The following is a 21,209-nucleotide window of genomic DNA, read 5'->3' on the forward strand; positions in this document are numbered from 1 at the left end:
ATCATGGCAAAGACTTTATGAGAATGTGCGACAACATTTTTTAATCATAGATTTTTCTTGAGAGTTAATAAAATAAACTGCGGAAGAATGCAGGGTTAACTGAACCTTACAACCCTCAATGTAATAAGGATAAAATCAAAACCTAAACCGACAACGATTGTTAACGTCTATATGCCTACAAGCGCCCATGATGATGATGAGGTAGAGTGTGTATATGAAGAGATTGATGAAGCAATTAAACACATAAAAGGAGATGAAAATTTAATAATAGTTGGAGATTGGAATGCAAGCATTGGAAAAGGCAAGGAAGGAAATATAGTGGTGAATACGGGCTGGGCAAAAGGAATGAAAGAGGGGACTGACTTATAGAGTTTTGCATGAAGTATAATTTAGTAATTGCCAACACCCAATTTAAAAATCATTTTAGAAGAATATACACTTGGAAAAAGCCAGGCGATACTGCAAGGTATCAGATAGATTATGGTCTCCCGCAACAGTCAGCGTCCACCTCAGCCGCCGCCCTTTTCGAGACTCGAATAAGTAGAGTTCGCTGTTTTCTATATTCTCTGTACCGGACAGTGTAGAGATCTTTCATAGAGTAGTAATACACCCGCGACGCCAGTCTCCTAAAGCGATAACATTCTTTTCTCTTCATGGCCTCTTCCAACTATCTTTTGGGGAGTAGTCTGGAACAGACTTCTCGAAGGAAGTCCACAAGGTGAGCGGCCTTCTACTCCGCACAGGTGACCTCTGGAATGCCTCGAGCAGTATTTATTATTAAAGTCAAAATAAATTATTAATCACTGATAAGAAACAATTTAATTTAAATGTTCAAACAAAACAAGTTGTTTACTGCCGATGCAGTAAACAAATAAACATCTCTTTCTTATTAAAACTATACTATAGTAACATACTATATACAATAGAATATATAAAAAAAGATTGTATCCTATGTGTAACAGGTCCAATCGCAAAAATCACAGCAACATGTTATAGTCCATCATCCAAATAATCTTAATACGTAAAACAATCCTTTTTAACAAACATAAAACCGTATCACAAATTGTACTATCGCAGGGCAGAACAAAACACAACCTCAAGTCTTCAGTCAACCTCATGGTATATTATATGTTTTAAAAAAAGTTTGCATTGTAATTATTTTCATCTTATTTCTATCGTAAAAAGCATCGTATTTATATATTTATATTTATCATATTTATTCTCCTTTTTCGATATTTCTGAATACTCAGCCCAGAGATAGGAAACTATGCCCGGTCATAGGAAATACAATCTGCAGCTTTGCAATATGGGGTGGTGCAATTTATAACCGATTACCTATCATAGTTGTCAAAATAGAATTGTTATTTTGTTCTCCACACCCATCACTTATAAGGCGAACAGTGCCCTAGAGTTCAAGGTTAGTGGCATTCAAACAATCAAAAAGAAGGATGAGATGTCATCAGATCTTTTACTGTATTCATTTTCTGTCCAAACACAGGCTGTTGCATTTTATTTTGTAAGCTTAGATTTCGAGTTGAGTGTCCTTTAACGAAACAAACTTTGTTGAAATATAGCTGTCTACTGTAATAACTAGACTGGTCGGGTAGGTTGGGAAGAGGTTGATCTTTTTTACAGTCAAAGGAAAGGATAACAATCTTTTTGAAGATTAAAATTTCATAAATAAAATGAAAAACAAATATTTTAACTCGCAACACTACTACCTGAACAACAGGCTTGCTGAAAACAGCTGATGTCATGTGATCAAAGTCGAAGCCTCTCATTGGTTGGCGAAGAGAACATCAGTTTTTCAGCCAGACATTAAGGAGAATGTGAGTTTTTTGACGGTAATCCAGATTTTATATTCATTATTAAATAGGATAGTGTTTGTTTTGCTTTATATTGACGTTAAAGAAATGTAGATTTCAACATAGAATACAAGAATCCATTAAAATATAATTTTCAGAAAAGGATGAAGAATATGAGTTTTGTAGTTCGGCCCCTCAATTTTAAGCTGCAATAACAAAAAATGTTTTATAATTTTTCCTAGATGTTTGTGTATATATTTCACAGCGATACCTCAGAATTGGTTTGATCAGTCAAGTTGAAGTTCAAAACAAATGAACTGAGTGCTTGGTTGCCGGCTTTTTTAACATGCATAAAAGCCTGAAAGCAAACATTTATTTATTTACTTCATGCAATTTAGCAGCATAAATGATTCCTTTGCTTACATAATACTGATCTGTTAATATCTCAAGAAAGAGCTTTTTACGTTATCTTACAATTCTATATATGTTTTCAATATTATATATTTGCCTTTATACCTATATTTTTATCAATTATTATTGCAATTCGCGAGTGTGACCTTTGAAAAGTTGAAACAGGCCTATGGGGAACATTGCTTATCAAGAGCACAAGTTTTCAGCTGGCACAAATCATTTTTGGAAGGCCGAGAACACGTTGAAGATCAACCTCGCTCAGGGAGACCTTAAACTTCAAAATCTGACGAAAACGTTGAGCGTGTGTAGGTTCTTGTGAGATCAGACCGTCGTTTAACTATAAGGATGATGAGTGAACAGATAAATTTAGACTCTTTCACCGTACATCAAATTTTGACAGACGATTTGGACATGCAAAATCGGTGCCAAAAAAACCTCACAACGGGACAGAAGAACAATCGAAGAAACGTGTGCGTTAATCTTCTTGAGAGGATTGACAATGACCAAGAATTCTTCAATCGTGTGACCACAGGTGATGAATCCTGGATATTTGAGTACGATCCTGAAACAAAGCGAAGAGTGGCACACTCCGTCATCTCCTTGACCGAAAAGATGTCGAATGAGCAAATCAAATAGAAATAGAAGTTTCACACACAGTACGGCGGATATATCTATTACGTAATACCAATTTAATTTCTTGACTAATCATCATAATAAAAGCTTAGTATATAATGTTACTGTGAAAAATCAATATATGGCACATATCGATATTCTCCGTTGAATGTCGACACATACCAAATAAGTCAGTGAAATATTTGTTTATTCAGACTTTCGCCGGTATATGTCGACAAACACAGTTAACCTATGGTGAGGGTCGAAACGATAATAATTAAAAAAAACAATCATCTAATACCAACCTCTAAGGTAAATAATTTTTTATGAGAAACCTTTCTAAAAAAAAAAATTTAAATTTAAGCAAAACATACCTACGCTCGCTAAACTCGTCTAATTAACGTTAAATATAAAAATTATATATGTTAATCTCTAATATTGGAGGCGATTAATCAAATTCACCTCATTTATAAAAAAAAATTAATCAAATTTTCCACATTTTATAATTTGGAAGGGCCAATCAGGATATAAAGAATATGCTAAGTGCATTGATGAACGATAATGTTCAAAAATGCTCAATTTTTTTTAAATATCTTTATTCAACTTCTACCATCAGTGCATACTGAATGCGGTGAATTTGATTAATCGCCTCCAGAGTGTTAGAGAATATCATATATAATTTGTGTATTTAACACGAGGTTAGCGAGTATAGCTTATGTCTTCTTTCTTTTTCCTGTTTAGCCTCCAGTAATTACCTTTCAGATAATACGTCAGAGAATGAATGAGGATATTTACACTCATATGAGTGTAAATGAAGTGTAGTCTTGTACAGTCTCAGTTCGGCCATTACTGAGATGTATGGTTAATTGAAACCCAACCACCAAAGAACACCGGTATCCACGATCTAGTATTCAAATCCATGTAAAAATAACTGACTTTACAAGGACTTGAACACAGGAACTCTCGACTTCCAACTCAACTGATTTGGAAAGACGCGTTCACCACTCAGTGGGTTACACAGCTTACGTCTGGCTTATTTTTAACTTCCTTTTTTTACGACCTTTTTTTTTGTCTTCAGTCATTTGACTGGTTTGATGCAGCTCTCCAAGATTCCCTATCTAGTGCTAGTCGTTTCATTTCAGTATACCCTCTACATCCTACATCCCCAACAATTTGTTTTACATACTCCAAACGTGGCCTGCCTACACAATTATTCCCTTCTACCTGTCCTTCCAATATTAAAGCGACTATTCCAGGATGCCTTAGTATGTGGCCTATAAGTCTGTCTCTTCTTTTAACTATATTTTTCCAAATGCTACTTTCTTCATCTATTTGCCGCAATACCTCTTCATTTGTCACTTTATCCACCCATCTGATTTTTAACATTCTCCTATAGCACCACATTTCAAAAGCTTCTAATCTTTTCTTCTCAGATACTCCGATTGTCCAAGTTTCACTTCCATATAAAGCGACACTCCAAACATACACTTTCAAAAATCTTTTCCTGACATTTAAATTCATTTTTGATGTACACAAATTATATTTCTTACTGAAGCTCATATAATGTTAAAAAACAAAAAACAATCAGAGAATTAAAATATATATATATATATATATTAAAATCAGGGGCACATATACACTTAACATTCGATTAGTAAATTATTATTTATACATTTTACATAATTACATTTATAATAATATGCATATACATAAAATTACATCTGCCCATAATATTCTAAAGCTGCCATTAGCAACCTAATTGGTGTGTCATTTTGCAGTGAACCAAGCTTATTCATGCTAGTTCAAAAAGAGTGTGATGTATATAAGTTATATCACAATTGAGAATAACAAATGTAGGTATATTTTGTCAGCAATAAACAAATAATATTTAACTTTTCTGTCACCTTTATTTATTAATTTATTTAATAACAAAATACATTAAAATATATAATACAAAATTCAATACAATACAAGCATTATACATTTTTAAAAGAAATATAGTTTTGTTGATTCATTTAAAATAAAAAAGTATTAATGTTATTTTACAAATTTATTTTAGTTTCAGCAGCAAAGGTTTTTAAGGACCTTGTTGTTAGTAAAAACATTAATTTAACTATAGTAATAAATCTAGTAGATACAGTAAAGAGAAACCTTGAAAATGCAATACTTAGTTCATGAGCTCAACAAAATTATAGCAGCTAATTACAATTTTAATTACTGGATTTAAATATTGGATGTTTTGAAGAAAAAAAAACAAGGAGATAAATTAGTTATGTAAACATACAAATGATGGTATATATATATATATATATATAGACAACTCATTCACCTGTAGTGAGACTAGGTCCTGAGTTACAACTCTAGATGTGATCTAGTGAGGTGTGATTTGATGATAAATGAAGCTATGAAGTTTGTTTAGATTCAGTTCACCAGACAATTTTCTCATGTTTGTTCCACATATAGCCAACAGCTATATGTGGAACAATCTGTGGAGGCTCAATCTGACTTTTGTAAAAGTTACTTTGAAGAAAATTTAGAAAGTCTGATCTTAAATGTTACACCCAAATGTGATAATAAATAAATAAATAAATATATTTATATATTATATAATTGATTAATGTGTATATATACATACATCAATTTTAATCATAAGATTGGAATATGTTTTCATTCTCTTGACTGAACAAAATATTTGTTCTGAAAGTTTTAAAATATTTTAATTTTATTAACAAACAATTTTTAAAAAATGAAATGTAAAAAGCTTAAAATTAATGTGTAAATGTAAACAAAGAAGAATTTATTAAATAAAAAATATCATTAAAGATGGGCATGGACCCAAAAACATTTTTTATATATGTGTATATATATGAGTTAAGAAATGAACTGCATGTAATCCAAAATTTACAATTTACAAATAAAGTAATAACAATGAAAAATACAGTAGGATGCCAATTTTCCAGATGTTCAACTAACCGGACTACTTAAATCCAAACTAGGCAATTTAAAAAAAAAAAAACAATACATTATTTGAAAAAATAAATCTTTGCTTCAATGTAAATTATTTTTATTGATAATTATTTTACTGAGTTTTTCAATTGACGTTTTTGTATTCATTTAGCAAAAACATAGATACCAGCCTCTGTAAAAATAATTATAAAAGCAAATTTCTACACATTGTACCGTATTACTATATCTCTTTTTTCTTACATTGTACATATGTTCCAAATTTCTTCTTAATTTTACGGAAATACATTTACTTTTTTATTTTTTTTACTTAGTGTCTTACCTATTAAACATTAAAATGATATCTGCAGTATATATGATGAAACTTTTTTAAATTGTCCTTTACAATTATCCAAATTTGGTCTTGCAAAGGTCCATCTGAATAATTGGTGTTCCACTCTATGTAAAATCTAATACCCTTACCACTTTATTTTCATCTTTTCAATTTTATGATTTAACTAAGTCAGTCTCTTCAATTGCTAACGGATCTTTTTCAATATCACCATTACTAATATCAAGCACTTTCTCTTCCAGTTGTAGTAAATTTACTTGCTGTAATAAAAAGCAAAACATGAATGTTATAAAGTAAATATGTTTATGATTTTTTGTAAAATTTATTAAATAAAAATAAATTGTATATCTAATTTGCTTACTATTATTATTCGGTGACTTTAATATGCCAAGTTTCGCTAAACGTTATCAAAAAATGCTGCTACTCATCTTACTGACATTAGTGTAAATATTGCTTATGGTGAAATTTTTCATTTATCACAAACATCATCACAGATAACGTTATCTAAGATTTTGAATTCTATCTTATTTCTCATAAATACTTACCAAATTATAAAAAAACTCATTTTGTAATATACACCAATTACTTAATGAGAGTTTGATCGTAAATAATAATTATTTTTTATATCGCCACATAAGCATGAAGCTCATGTGTGAAACATAGAAACGGAATTTTACAGGGTATGAAAAATATCTCACCTGACTGAGATTTGATATTGATCATGATATAGAAATCTTTGCTTAGGAATTGCAACTATGTATTAATAAATAATATTGTTGATAGTCACATGACTATCAAAATATTGATAGTCATGACTATTCAATATTTTTAGTCACATGACTATAATATTTTTGGTACATACCAAAAATATTCATAAAAATATGTAATTTTCAAAGCGGTTCTCTAGTGAACTCATTATCACAATTTTTAATAAGAAAAACTTCCATAGGTTTCAAAAACAATATGGATCTACTTATTATCAAAAATTATTTAAGAACAAAGTATATTCTTAGTCATAAAGATTTATACTATATAATACTATAGTATAAATATTAATATTTACATATTATATACTATTATATAAAAAGGAAGAGGGTTTTTGTTTGTTCGAGATACACAAAAAAAACTACTCGATCAATGAAACCAGATTTTTACCCACATTTCTCAGCATAACTAAGAAGATTTTAGATATTATACCAATCTCAAAAAAAAAAAAAATATATATATATATGAGTATATAAGTATATGATTTGCCGGTTGAAACACAAACTCTAATGAATTGAATTAGAGTTTGAATTTAATTAAACTGTGAGTTTCTATCACTGTGTGAGTTAGGTTTGAACTGAATTATTCGTATCATTCAACTAAATAATATTACAAAAATAATAAGAATAATATTAAATAAATTTAAAAAATTTCTGTTTAACAATAATAATGGGCTTTCCGTGGGGACTGCGTGTGAGGCTAGAGTGGTGAGATATATGAGCGCACCTCGTGGGAGGCTAGACCAATCATTACCATCAACTGGTAACAAATGGGATGTCCCTGAGGTACTGTTTTGGGAGGGCAGAGTTGTGTTCTTATAATATGTCTGCAAACAATCATTTGATTTTCAAATGGGGTATTTGTTAGAAGGTTAAAGGCTAACTTTTGGATGCACAAAGTACACTCAAAATCTAACAGAACACAATTATTTAGAAATGTATATATATATAAATTTTTGTTTTAAACAATTCTTTTAAGAATTATACTCCTCTGCACTATATATAAATATATTTATTTTATTAGATTAACCAAAGTACAGAATAAATAAAGTAGAATAACTTACCTTATTCCACTATATATGCAAATATTCACCTCAAATTATATTACAAACTTCGTAAAATATAATAACATATCATGCATTTATTTATTTTATTTCAAATTTAAAACCTTTAATCCTTTTATTTTTATTTTAAACTTATTCGGTTAAATTAAAAATTAAACAAAATTTAAAATATGAAAAATTAAAATTAACATTTAAACATTTTAACATATCTAAAAATATGACATCAAGGCATAAAATCAAATTAAAATTAAAAAAATAATTTTAAGTAAAGCAATTAATTATGCATGTTGTCCATTTAACTGAACTTACTTCACCAACTACTTTACTAATTACTACTTTCTTTAATTTTTAATTTAACTGAATAAGTTTAAAAAAAAGATTAAAGGTTTTAAATTTTAAATAAAATAAATAAATGCATGATATGTTATATTTTACGAAGTTTGTAATGTAATTTGAGATGAATATATAATGCAGCTGTAGTATAATAAGTTAAGTCATCCTACTTTATTTATTCTGTACTTTGGTTGATTAAATAAATAAAAAATAATATATATATATATATATATATATATATATATATATATATATAATTAATCCTTGTAATTTTAAATAAACAAAAAGCTAATGATGAGTATAAATATTATGCTATTCACGTTTGCTACACTGAACACGTTCACATTCAACGTCGGGTTCAATATAGCATTATAGAGTTTGTTCAGCATTTACTGTTTTTTTCCGGTTTTATATGAAATTATTTTAGCCTTGCAAATCTGAAGGAACATATACTATAAAGAAGATTATTTTAAAAACTGATAATGAAATAGGTTTGAGGTGAACTGACATTAGCGAATTCTACTCGCGCAAGTATCTCGGGAACGGTTGGACCTAGATTCATGAAACTAGGACCTATTGTTCTGGAAAGTACTCTTTTAAACCGTTAAGGTTTTCAAAATCGCATCAAAGATTGTGTAGGACGCACCCTTTTCAAGATACGCCCTTTTTTATAAATCATTATTTAATATAATAAATATCAATTTTTTATGTATAATATACATAAGATAATGTCATTAGCTATCTCAACAATAAAAAAATAAACAATCCACAACTTTTATCACATATCATCCCGCTTTCGCTTAAAGTAATGATGACAGATTTTTTCAAAACATAGTAATAAATTTAAAAGTGATTAGAACTGTTAACCTGTTGACTGCTAGATAATAAAAACATATTTTTATTTTATTTCATCAAATACAAAAAATATTGTAAGAAAAAGCATATCTTGAGAATGGTTGGACCTAGACGCATGAAACTAGCAGCTATTGCTCCAGGAAGTTAGAAAGTACCCATTCAAAATCGTGTTAGAATTGGCCTAGGACACACCATTTTCGAGATAAGGAACTAACAATGATTTTGAAGTTTAAACTGACATTATAGACATTAAATAATAATCAATGATATATTACACAATCGCTGAAAGTAATGATGACCAAATATCATAATACAATTTGCACTTAATCATGGTGATTGCAGTTAAATGAAAGATTGGATTCGATGAGAATATAATAATAAAACAGTGGTTCCCTTTATAGTTGAGAAATCATTATTAATAGAGACGGGGGAATCCCCATGACAGCATCAAACTATTCAATGAATAAAACAATTGTTTTACTATGAATTTTTCAATAAATTAACTGTTTTAACATGTAAATTTAACGTGAACACACATTCATCATCGTGAGTAGCCGTTCTTTAATGTATCTAATAAACCCGTGAAAAGAGACCTTCAGGTTCAAACTTCATTTGATTGTTGGTTATTTACTGTAATTTTGGGGGACATCTCAAATCCATGTTTGGCTATATATTTTGCAGTAAATCCACTCTTTCAGCTCATAAATTTAACTACAAACACATGTTCATCTAAAAAACATGACATCGGGTTCAATTCCAAATAATCACTACTTTCATAGAAAGCAAAATGACAGTTGAACCCGAGGTTTCTATACTACTCATATGTCTAATAATGCCGCAGATGCTCCTAAACATCTGCCAAGAGTTAGATTATTGTTCTAGACATCTGCCAAGCTACAAAAGGTGCATACATTGAAGTTGAATAACCTATAATAAAACAGGGAGAGTTGTTTGTTCTCTTAATATACACTGTACACTTTAACACTGTACAATTAGATACTTTTAAACCAGACGCAAATGTAAATTCAGCTTAATGAATCTGCAGACAGAATTCACTAGGGATATTCTTATAAATATTATTTAAGTTGGTAATTTATAATTTATAAGCAATTTCATATAAATTAGATAATCAGTACAGTAATATGTTAACATAAGATCGCAAATTAAAGTAAATTTTAATAACATTAAAATTTTTAAAACAAAATTTTTATTGACTGAACAAATTTTAACAAATGTTACCTATGTGTAAATTCAGTAAACATTACTGAAGACAGGCTTATGCCTGAAACCCACCTGGTTGGTCTAGTGGTTAATGCGTCTTCCCAAATCATCTGATTTTGAAGTCGAGAGTTACAGCGTTAAAGTCCTAGTAAAGCCAGTTATTTTTACACGAATTTGAATACTAGATCGTGGATACCGGTGTTCTTTGGTGGTTGGGTTTCAATTAACCACACATCTCAGGAACAGTCGAACTGAGAATGTACAAGACTACACTTCATTTACACTCATACATATCATCCTCATTCATCCTCTGAAGAATTATCTAAACGGTAGTTACCAGAGGCTAAACAGGAAAAAGAAAAGAAAGAAAAAAAAAAGGCTTATGCCCGAAAGCGCTTCAATGTGAAAAAAGTAAGGTATGAATATTCTTTCATTCTGTACTTTGTGGAGTGTGTAAATAAGTTGTAAATAATAAAGTTACCACAACAACTGAAGGAAAGCTGAAATCAAACAGTGGCTTTAAGAAAAAGTGGTTGCTTGCAACTGCGTTTACATATTTTTTTTTTAAATTTCACCATTATATTAAATTGTACAATGTTTACTGATATGATTTTAATGTCTTTAAATTTGTTATTCTTTTTACACAGATGAGTCTTTGGCAGAAATATTGCGAATAATAATGATGATGATGATAATGATAACAATAATAATAATGTGATAATGATAATAATAATAATAATATTAATGTCAACAAAGTATAAAGTAGTCTGATAAAACTGTACGAAAGGCATTATTAAACCATGACTGTGTGTCGCTGGTTATTATAACAAACAGGATACATGCAAACTACTAGTTGCGGCTGTACTTTTGGAAGAATATTTTTATAACTTTCTGACCTCAATAAAAAGCTTAATATTAAATACTTTATTTTCAAAATATAGTCATCTTGTTCAAATTGTTTCAATGATTACAACGATGTGTTTTTCCCATAAAATGTTCCTTTTGTACAAACAGAATTCCCTATGTTAAAACTGATAATTTTATTTCTAAGTCTATTTATGCTAGATGTGGAGTAAGACAAGGCATGCACTTCGGTTCTCTAATTTTCATAGTATTTATAAATGACAGTTTATTCATAAGCTACTCACATCTTTCTTTTTTTAGTTTTTTTTTCTTTTAGTATTTCTTTTAAATTACAAAAAGAAAATTGATTTCATACTCAATTTTGAAGGTTTGCAAATGCCGATATATTGTGGAACTGAATAATACAAAATAATACTGCAATACAAAAGGTATCTTCTATTAAAGACTTAGCTGTATGATTTGATAGCATAGGCCATAACAACAAAGACAACTGTAAAATTCCAGCAAGTACTTTGAAAAATGATTACACTACCAAGAAGTTAAGATTTCAATTCCAAAATCTAACAACAAACTGCAAAATTTAAAAAAAAAAATTTTTAAATGAAAATAGACAAAATTTGCCAGAAATTAAATAACAAGATAGCAGGTGATAGCTTGAAAAATATGGAATTATGGAAAGAATCATGAAAAACGCAAGAAAATACTGAAGAACTTGCTAGAAGAGATATGGAAACTGAAAAATTCCATGAAAATTAGAAAAATGTATTAATAGATCTACTACACAAACAAAAAGATGAAACAGAAGTAAACAACCACAAAGGGATTTTCCTCTTACCTTTGACAAATAAAATACTTTGAAAAGTACTTCAAAATAGAATTGAATTAATCATAGACTTAATAACTGGGAGAACATGAAGGATTCAGAAAATTATGATCATATGCACAACAAAACACAACCCTTAAAACAATAATAAGGAGAAAAAATGGCAAGGCATACAACTCGATCTATAGAACTTCCTTATTTAATGTTCTAGTATTTGGTAAGGATCTCAACATAATTAACATTACTAAACAGACAGACTATTCTAAACACAAAATCAGATGTAAAATTGTCAGAAGAATTAGAAATTAAAACAGAACTAAGACAAGGGAGTGGTTCAGCATCGATTACTTTTATCTGTGTACTAAAGAAAGTAATAAACTTCCAATGAGAACCAAAATATTTAGGGAAGAATTGACTTTACATTTTTTTTTACAAATTTTTAACAATGATATGCAAATTTAAATCAGTCAAGATGGAGCTACAAAAGAGACTGCAACAGTATATAGGCTTATCAACACTGAAGGTAAGAAGTCATCAAAACAGCAAGACAGAGCTGCAGTGGCTACTAAAAAATAAAGATGCAGACAGAAGACAGAGAAACCTCAACAAAAACTATCAAAAGGGTAATGACAAAATGTTATGTGTATGAAGCTTTATTTTATCTTAATTGCTTCAGCTGTTAACTAATTTTGTTATCTCATAAAACTTTTGATTGAAACGTTGTTGTGATCATGATTTTGTGTAAACAAATCTGTATTGAATTATTTATAACAAAATTCATAATTAAATGATAGATATAATGAAATGTTATTGTTTTCTGTAAATAGTTTTTTATAACATAGTATGATGTAAGTAATAATAGCAGTAGTAGTTAAGAGATGTACATAGGTAGTTTCCTTAAGGGTTATAAATATAACTTTTTTTTTTTTTTATATATAAGAATACTTTGTAAATAATATTAAAATTTATCAAGTGATCCCTGTAAGGATTACATGGATCTCACAATCAAAAATTAAAGAAATAGTTTTTTGTAACCGATCTCAGATTTTTTTTAGCGAGTTTTACCAAATATAGTAGGTGAGCAGGCAATTTTCGGTAAACACATTAGATGGAAAATTGACGTGGAGGTTTTTCCTTTATATTGTTGTAAATATAAGTTTACGGTTATCAAGCGATGGGGTGTTTTTTTTCTACATCTAGTTGGAAATCATGGAATATTTACAGACATCAGAAGAAAACAAAATTGAAAAACTAATGGGCATATTATTGTGCAGACATGTTTAGAGCAACATATTTTTGTTCAAGTTGTTAATAGAACCTTTGAAAAGCCTGAGACTGGAAGTGTTGATTATCAGAAGAAACTGGTGAATGGATCATAGCAAATAGAAAAAAGAAGAATAGTCAAGAAAGAATTATTCTTTCTCTAGATAGAAATTTTTTATTGGGTAGAGTTACATCCTACTGCCCACAAAGTATGGTTGAAATTAAAATAAATCTGACACTCCTCTTGCAAAGTACAGTGAACTTCAAATGAAATGATACTCCTAGGCAAAACAATATATGAGAATGGCGTGCGCAAGGCTTTAATAAACATTGCCTCATGTGTTTTACCCCATTTACATCACATGGCATGACTTGCCAACAGAAGACACGGTCTGAATTGCAAAACAACTTTTAAATATGAGTTGGGATTATGATACGAAACATCTTTAACTCAAGGTTGATTGTCAGTCAACCCAGGAAGCATGCTTCTAGATCAAACTTTAGCAAAAGGGAGTCATGCTAAGGCTAATCACAATGGCAAGAAATGTTTTGTTGTAGAAAATTAGGTCATCTCTCTAAAAATTGTTAAGTGGGACTTATTTGTTGTAAAAGCAAATTATATGGCATAAATCAAATGAATGTCCATCTAATAAAACAACACTTTGCTATAGTTGAATCAGGCTTGGAAAAATTAATGCAAGTGTTAACATTTTATGACTGTATCTAATACTCCACAACAATCTAGAGTAGCTGAGAAAGAAAACAGAATCATTTGTGAGGTGGCAAGATCCTGGTTGCATTTGCACTCAACTTACCCAAATTGCTTAGGGGTGAAGTAATGAAGCAGTCCTTTCTGCTACATATACAATAAATAGAACAGCACTGACAAAAATGAAAGGAAATGCCTCTGTTGAGTTGTTTCTGAAAAGGGAAGTGAATATCAACTACCTCAGAATTTTTTGAACTGAATGTTTTGCTTGGATTCTAGACAAAAAAAGAAGAAAATCTGATGTAAAATCATTAAAGGTTAGATATGCAGACTGCAGTTATGTAGTTTATTTTCTAGACAAGTAAAAAGTTGTTACTTTTTACGCTCTGACCTCAGAGTGACTTAAGATTCAGAGGTTAAATTTGGTTAATTTATATCTATAATTATAAACAGCAAACTTTTGGGTTATAGTTAATATCATCCAATATAACCATTATATTACCACTGTTATTTATTTATTTTATAAATATAATTCAACGAAACTTAACCTACGGAAGCTTTTCTTTCTTTTTTTTCCTGTTTAGCCTCCGGTAACTACCGTTTAGGTAATACTTCAGAGGATGATGTGTATGAGTGTAGTCTTGTACATTCTCAGTCCGACCATACCTGAGAATTGTGGTTAATTGAAAACCAACCACCAAAGAACACCGGTATCCACGATCTAGTATTCAAGTCCGTGTAAAAATAGCTGGCTTTACTAGGACTTGAACGCTGGAACTCTCCACTTCCAAATCAGCTGATTTGGGAAGATGCGTTCAATAGACCAACCCGGTGGGTTAACCTACGCAGGCTAACCTTGCCTTACACCACGTGAGTAATAACGTATACGATACAAAAGTTAAGGTGGAACAAACTGCTTAATTGCCTAAATTACTAATTAAAAAACGACTAGTAATAATATGCCCACGATATAATAATTTTTTAATGTGCTGCTTAAATAAACGATTTTACGTCGAACTTAAATAAATTTTCATCACAAGTTAAAGCTACACTCAGTTCATAAACACAAAAAATTCAAACTTAAATTCTATTAATTTATGTTAGAATGGTATAAAATTACTTACTTGGTCAACAAAAGTGAACACAAATAAATAATACTGATATTACAATACAAATTTCACTTTAACAACGCTTATAAACAAATGATCCCAATCTACTAAACAGTGACGCCAACACATGTAATTGTATATTTCAATACAAACGATATCTGGTTATAATGATGAAAAAAAAAAAATATATATATATATACACACACACACACACACACACACACACACATATGATATTGCACAACAGACTTAATAAATAATTTTTCATTCACGTAACAGTTAAATAAGTTTAATAAAATAAAAATTTTCAGAATACATTCGGGTTATAATAAGAAATGTACAAATGTAACATTGATCTCAAATTTGTTTCAAACATTAACTTCAATGTTTGCCATTTTATGCTTTGTCTCACCGCGTGTTAAACGTTGATGGCAATGCAAAGTCTCTATCAAATACAGTAGTCCTCGCAATGAAAATTATACAACTGGTGCAGTTGCAGCAGCCGCCAATGTGATCTCTTTTGTCTCTTATTTGTTGTGCAAGACAAAGAATGAAAAATTTTGCAGACGGTTTCTTTAAACCGTTGTTATGAATGGTAAGAAATTTTAATATAATGCAGCAAATGAATTGTTGGAGTTTACGAACTGCTCAGTAAGCTGCTGCTTTGAAACATGTCCATTGTTGGACGTATGGTGTAGCAGTCATGAGCTTTCAAGTCATGACGAGTTCACCGCTAGACCAACCGTTGGTCTAGCGGTGAACTTGTCATCACAAATCAAAAGAAGTCACTAGTAGTGACATTGAAAAAAAGTTCAAAAAAGAAGTTACTAGTAGCAACTTCTTTTTCAAACTAGTCATCGCAAATCAGCTAATTTTGAAGTCAAGAGTTCTAAGGTTCAAATCCTAGTAAAGAGAGTTACTGTTATACAGATTTGAATACTAGATTGTGGATACTGGTGTTCTTTGGTGGTCGAGTTTTGAGTTAACCACACACCTCAGGAACGGTCGACCTGAGACTGTACAAGACTACACATCACTTAACATTCATATATATCATCCTCATTCATTCTCTGATGTAATAATTAATGGTGGTTCCGGAGGCTAGAAAGAAAAATAAAAAGTCATGAGCTTCAAATCAGAAGGCATTAACAAAAAGTAATTGAGGACATTTATATACACACTGTGAAGGATGCAGAACTTTAAGTTTTTTTTATTTGTATTATTTAAAAATGCATCGATAAAGTAATATTAGTTCTTCAAAAGTTTTTTAATTGCATTTAAAATACTGTAAGAGATGCAAGATACTGTACTCTATCTATACTATTATAAAAAAGATGAAGAGGTTTTTTTTTGTTCGGGATACTACTCAAAGTAACTACTCAATCAGTTACGACCAAATTTGTTTATCCATGTTTCTTGGCATAACCGAGAAGGTTTTTAGATGTATTTCATCTCGAAAAAAAATTATATGTATAGTAGTGGAGATTTGCTGAGCGAAGCACGCACTTTAATGAACTGAATTAATTAACTGTGAACTGCGAGTGTCTATCACTGTGTGGAATCTTTTTTCCTGTTTAGCCTCCGGTAACTATCATTTAGATAATTCTTCAGAGGATGATATGTATGAGTGTAAATGAAGTGTAGTCTTGTACGTTCTCAGTTCGACCATTCCTGAGATGTGTGGAAAATTGAAACCCAACCACCAAAGAACACCGGTATCCACGATCTAATATTCAAATCCGTATAAAAATAACTGGCTTTACTAGGACTTGAACGCTGTAACTCTCGACTTCCAAATCAGCTGATTTGGGAAGACGCGTTAACCACTAGACCAACCCGGTGGGTATCACAGTGTGGACTGGGTTTGAACTGAATGATTCGAATCAATCAAATGAATAATATAAAAAAATAATACAATTAACTCCACATTAAATAAATTTTTTTAACAATAATGGGATTCCCGTTGGGGCTGTGTGTGAGGCTAGAGTGGTGAGGTGCGCAAGCTCCTCACAGGAAGCTAGACCAATCATCACCATCAACTGATAAAACGGGATGCCACTGTGCCGCTTTTTTGGAAGGTACAATGGGTGCTCTACAGTCATCCGATTTTCAAAATTCAAACAGAGTATTTTTTAGAAAGTTGAAGGCTAGCTTTTGCATGAATCCGGTACAGTCTCGATCTAACAGATCACGGTTATTCGGAAATTTATATATATATATATAAAAGTTTGCATGTTTGTTTATTATCACATCATGCAAGAACCAACCGACCGATTACTTTCAAATTTGCAGGATACGTTTACCCCCTACGTGAAAAAATGAAGTTAAATTTAATTACGTTAAAAAAAGTAAGTTTGAAAGAGAAATATTTAGTTTTATTGATGATATATAAACAATTATGTTTAATGAATTCATCTAAAGTCGATCTCCTATTCTTCTGATAATGGAAATTTGAATTTAAAGAAGCTAGGAAAATTTAATCAATTTTATTTACTTTTAATCCTAAATTACGTTAAAACAGATAAGATTGGAGAAAGATATTTATTTTATTGATGATTTATAAAAAATAACTATGTTTAATGAATTGGCCTAATGTCGATCTTGAATACCGATCCTGTCTTTTTCAGATATAGAAGAACCTTTTTACAACAAAACAAACTATCCGACTACCGTTTTGGCTTTCAAACAGATCATAGTATCATCGAACAGATTTATAGAGACTTTGCTAATATTCAGATAGCTTTAGACAAAAAAACGTTTGCTCTCCCGGTTTTCTTGATATCTGCCAAGCCTTTAGATTAAGTGTGTCACACCGACTCTTTTAAAATTAGTCAGCATGTACCTTTTCAGTTGTTTTTTAAGTAATTGATATTTCAATGTTATATTCCAGACTGAACTAAAGTGATCGGTCGGTTGGTTCTCGTATAATGCTGTTGCAAACAGACAGATTCACAAACAATCGCATTTATCTATTAGATGAACCTTCAACACGTTTAATAAAATAAAGCAAAACAAAAATATTATTGGCGTAGTTTTATAATAAGTAGACCGATTAGATTACATTTTTAAAAACAGTATACGCATATGCTGGCAAAAGATACATCTACTATTGGCTGTACGTATTTATGTATATATTTTATTTTTCCTATTACTTTTTCAACTCGTGCACATTTCGTACTATTTGTGTTCATTTCTTTTTAAGATACTTTGTATTTTTGAATAATTACTCAATTATTGTAATTAAACAAAAAAATAAGCTTGGCGCGGAGAAACTAATCTTTGTACTAATATTAACGAGCGAAATATGGTATATTTCGCCTCAGTTATCTGACGAGTAGTTCACCGTTGTGCGAGTCACAAGGAGTACGCCGATGGCTTGGCGAAGATTCTGAACGATCTCCCGGGCATCAAGAATGCTGGTTGCTAACGCAGTCTTCCGCCTGGGGTTCACCACTCGCTGGCCCCAGTGTCGCACAGTTCATTGATGCCAGGAACCTCTACAAGCTTAACAAGGCAGAACCGCCACCTTTCTCTTCTGAACTGGGGGAAAGTTACATCGACGTCACCTTGGTGACGGGGGGTCTGCTTAGGTGTACAAGTAGTTGGACTGTCTGGCCCAAGGCCAGGTTAGTGATCAAAGGTTTGTAACCTAAGGAGACTGGATCGGGGCAGGCTGCGGCTTGTCTTTTTTTTAAATAGAAAATATAAATTTTTTTTACTATCATTAAATTACAAAGAACTCATTCTTTTATTGCAACCAGTGTAGCACTATTTTTAATGCTGTAATAACTTGTGATTTTTTTCAAGTCTTTATTTAATGTCTCATTTTCACATCATTGAAAACCTTTAATAATATTACAGAGCTCCTTAATTAATACTTTGACTTCTCTTTGTTAGTTTAATAAATTTAATTTCTCTTTTAGTGGATTTGATTTTTGTTTACTTGAATATATCTCAGACCAACTTATATTACCAGCTTATAGATGACTTGATTATATTTTTTTTGGAAAACTTTCATTTTTTACCTTTGTTGAATAATAAATACTTTATCAAATTGGGTAACTTATCAAAATAAATAATTACTTTGATAAATACAATTTTAAGCCCAAAAATCAACAGGGCTTAATGAAATCCATACTTAAAAAATCATTTTTTTTAACTTTAATTTCATGATCAAAAATCTAATTGTATTAATGTAAATGAAATGCAAATTTAAAAAAAAAGAGGTTATAAACAATTTTTCAGACTTCATCTTTCTTAAGCTGTGGCTGTTTTTAAAAATGTCACATGAGGTAGCTGTTCAGCAAAGAGGTCAATGAATTTACAATTTTTTTTGTGATTATATTGCATAATTTTAATAATCAAAAATGTCATTTGGTTAACCAGCCATTAGTCAGGTTGTGAGAAAAAACCTCACCTTTTTATACGCCATTTCTGCTCTACTGGGAAAAGGATGAAACCGTCCTAGGAATTTCTCCAAAATTATAAGAGCTGTAGTCGTGGCAGTTAGTTGATGCTCATTCTTAAAACATTACTAAACTAGCAAGAGTAGTAGCAAAAGACAACAAAATAACTATGGAGTGCTGGAAACACTTTTGTCTGGATTCAATGATGCATGAAATCATAAATTTTACAAACCAGAAATTGGACTAAAATGAATATAAAATATTCAAGAGGTGTACAGGACTGTTATTTAACTAATGAAACAGAATTAGCTGTATCTTTAGGGTTAATGTATATCATTGGAGTTAAAAAAAGAATCGCATTGAATTAAATGATCTTTGAGCTGTAGATGTAACAGCAACTGAAATATTTACTGCCACTATGTTCCAGTGAAGATTTCGTTTGCTACCGCAAGCACTGAGATTTAATGATTACTCTATACACGTTGAATGAAAAAAGATTGATAATTTAGCCCCTATTCGTAATATTTTTGATGGATTTGTAAAAACATGTAGTGAAAGATACAGTGTAGGAAAAAGTGTCACGGTTGACGTGATGATGCAGGTCTTCAGAGGACGCTGTAAATTTAGTGTATATGAAGAGTAAACTGTGTCGATACAGAATAAAATCTATGCTACCGTAGACTGAAGAACCATCTAGACAAATACATACAGAGATATACAGGTCAACAACTTAAAGACAGCCCCCCTTTATCCGTATCAAATGTAGTCAAACTCTGTGTCAGTGAAATAGATGGTACAGTTAGAAATGCGACTATGGATAATTTTTTCACCTCTACACCTTTAGTAAACGATCTCTATGCCAATTACGGATTTACGATAATTTGGATTCTCTGCAAAGATAAACGGGAAATTCCAGGAGAGCTTCTCAACGTTTCAAAAAATCCCAGATGTTCATCTATATTTGCTTTATCAAATCCCCCAAATTATTGTTCCATAGTTTCTTGCATTCTGGATAAGAAAGAAAAGAAACTTGTTCTTGTACTTCCTATTCTCCATGGTATGAAAGTAGTGGACATGCTCTGAAACCCGAAATTATAACTTATTGTAATGTTACTAAAGGTGGATCACCGATCGTCTAAAAACTGAATATTGTGTATCATGAATCAGTCTGTTGTCGGTTGAAATGGCCGTTTACTATTTTTAATGGTATGCTAAATGTCAGTGCTATCAATGCTCTGATTATTTTCAAAACATACATGTGAATATAAGAAAAAATGATTTTGATGGACCTTGGAAAAGAGTTAGTGAAAAATCAACTGCTGAAAAGAGTACAAATCAAAACACTGACTATTCCCGCAAAACAAAAAATTACATTGTAGACCTTGCCTACAATGTTTAAAATTAGCCTGCTGAACCTAACGATCAAAAGCCTCCAAAGTGCAAGTACTGCCCTAAAAGAAAGAACAGGTACACTAACAAGTGCAGAGCCCCTATTTATAAGGAGCCAGTATCTAGGGCAGTCTTTGTCTGCGTTGAATGTGTCAACAAAGACAGTGACTGAATTAAAACAATTTATAAGAAATTATGTTAATTTTTTAAATATAAAGCAAAGCAAATTGTTTTATCTTTGTAATATGCAAACAATAAGTAAATATTGATTACATGTAACTTCTAT

At 30.8% G+C, this 21,209-nt stretch overlaps 1 protein-coding gene across 5 annotated transcripts in view; it reads right to left on the reverse strand.

Annotated features, from left to right (window-relative positions):
• Positions 1-4,557: 4,557 nt before the first annotated feature.
• LOC142334132 (uncharacterized) overlaps positions 4,558-21,209 on the reverse strand; it is a 59,573-nt gene continuing 42,921 nt past the window's right edge. For 4 of the 5 annotated variants that reach the window (XM_075381884.1, XM_075381882.1, XM_075381885.1 and 1 more), the window contains one exon: positions 4,558-6,383. In XM_075381884.1, the coding sequence (XP_075237999.1) occupies positions 6,279-6,383 (105 nt within the window). In that variant the 3' untranslated portion in view covers positions 4,558-6,278. The remainder of the gene's footprint in view (positions 6,384-21,209) is intronic. The other variant, XM_075381881.1, reaches the window with a different exon arrangement.

This window comes from Lycorma delicatula, chromosome 13 (assembly GCF_047948215.1).
Source record: "Lycorma delicatula isolate Av1 chromosome 13, ASM4794821v1, whole genome shotgun sequence".
In the NCBI taxonomy this organism is placed as follows: domain Eukaryota; kingdom Metazoa; phylum Arthropoda; class Insecta; order Hemiptera; family Fulgoridae; genus Lycorma; species Lycorma delicatula.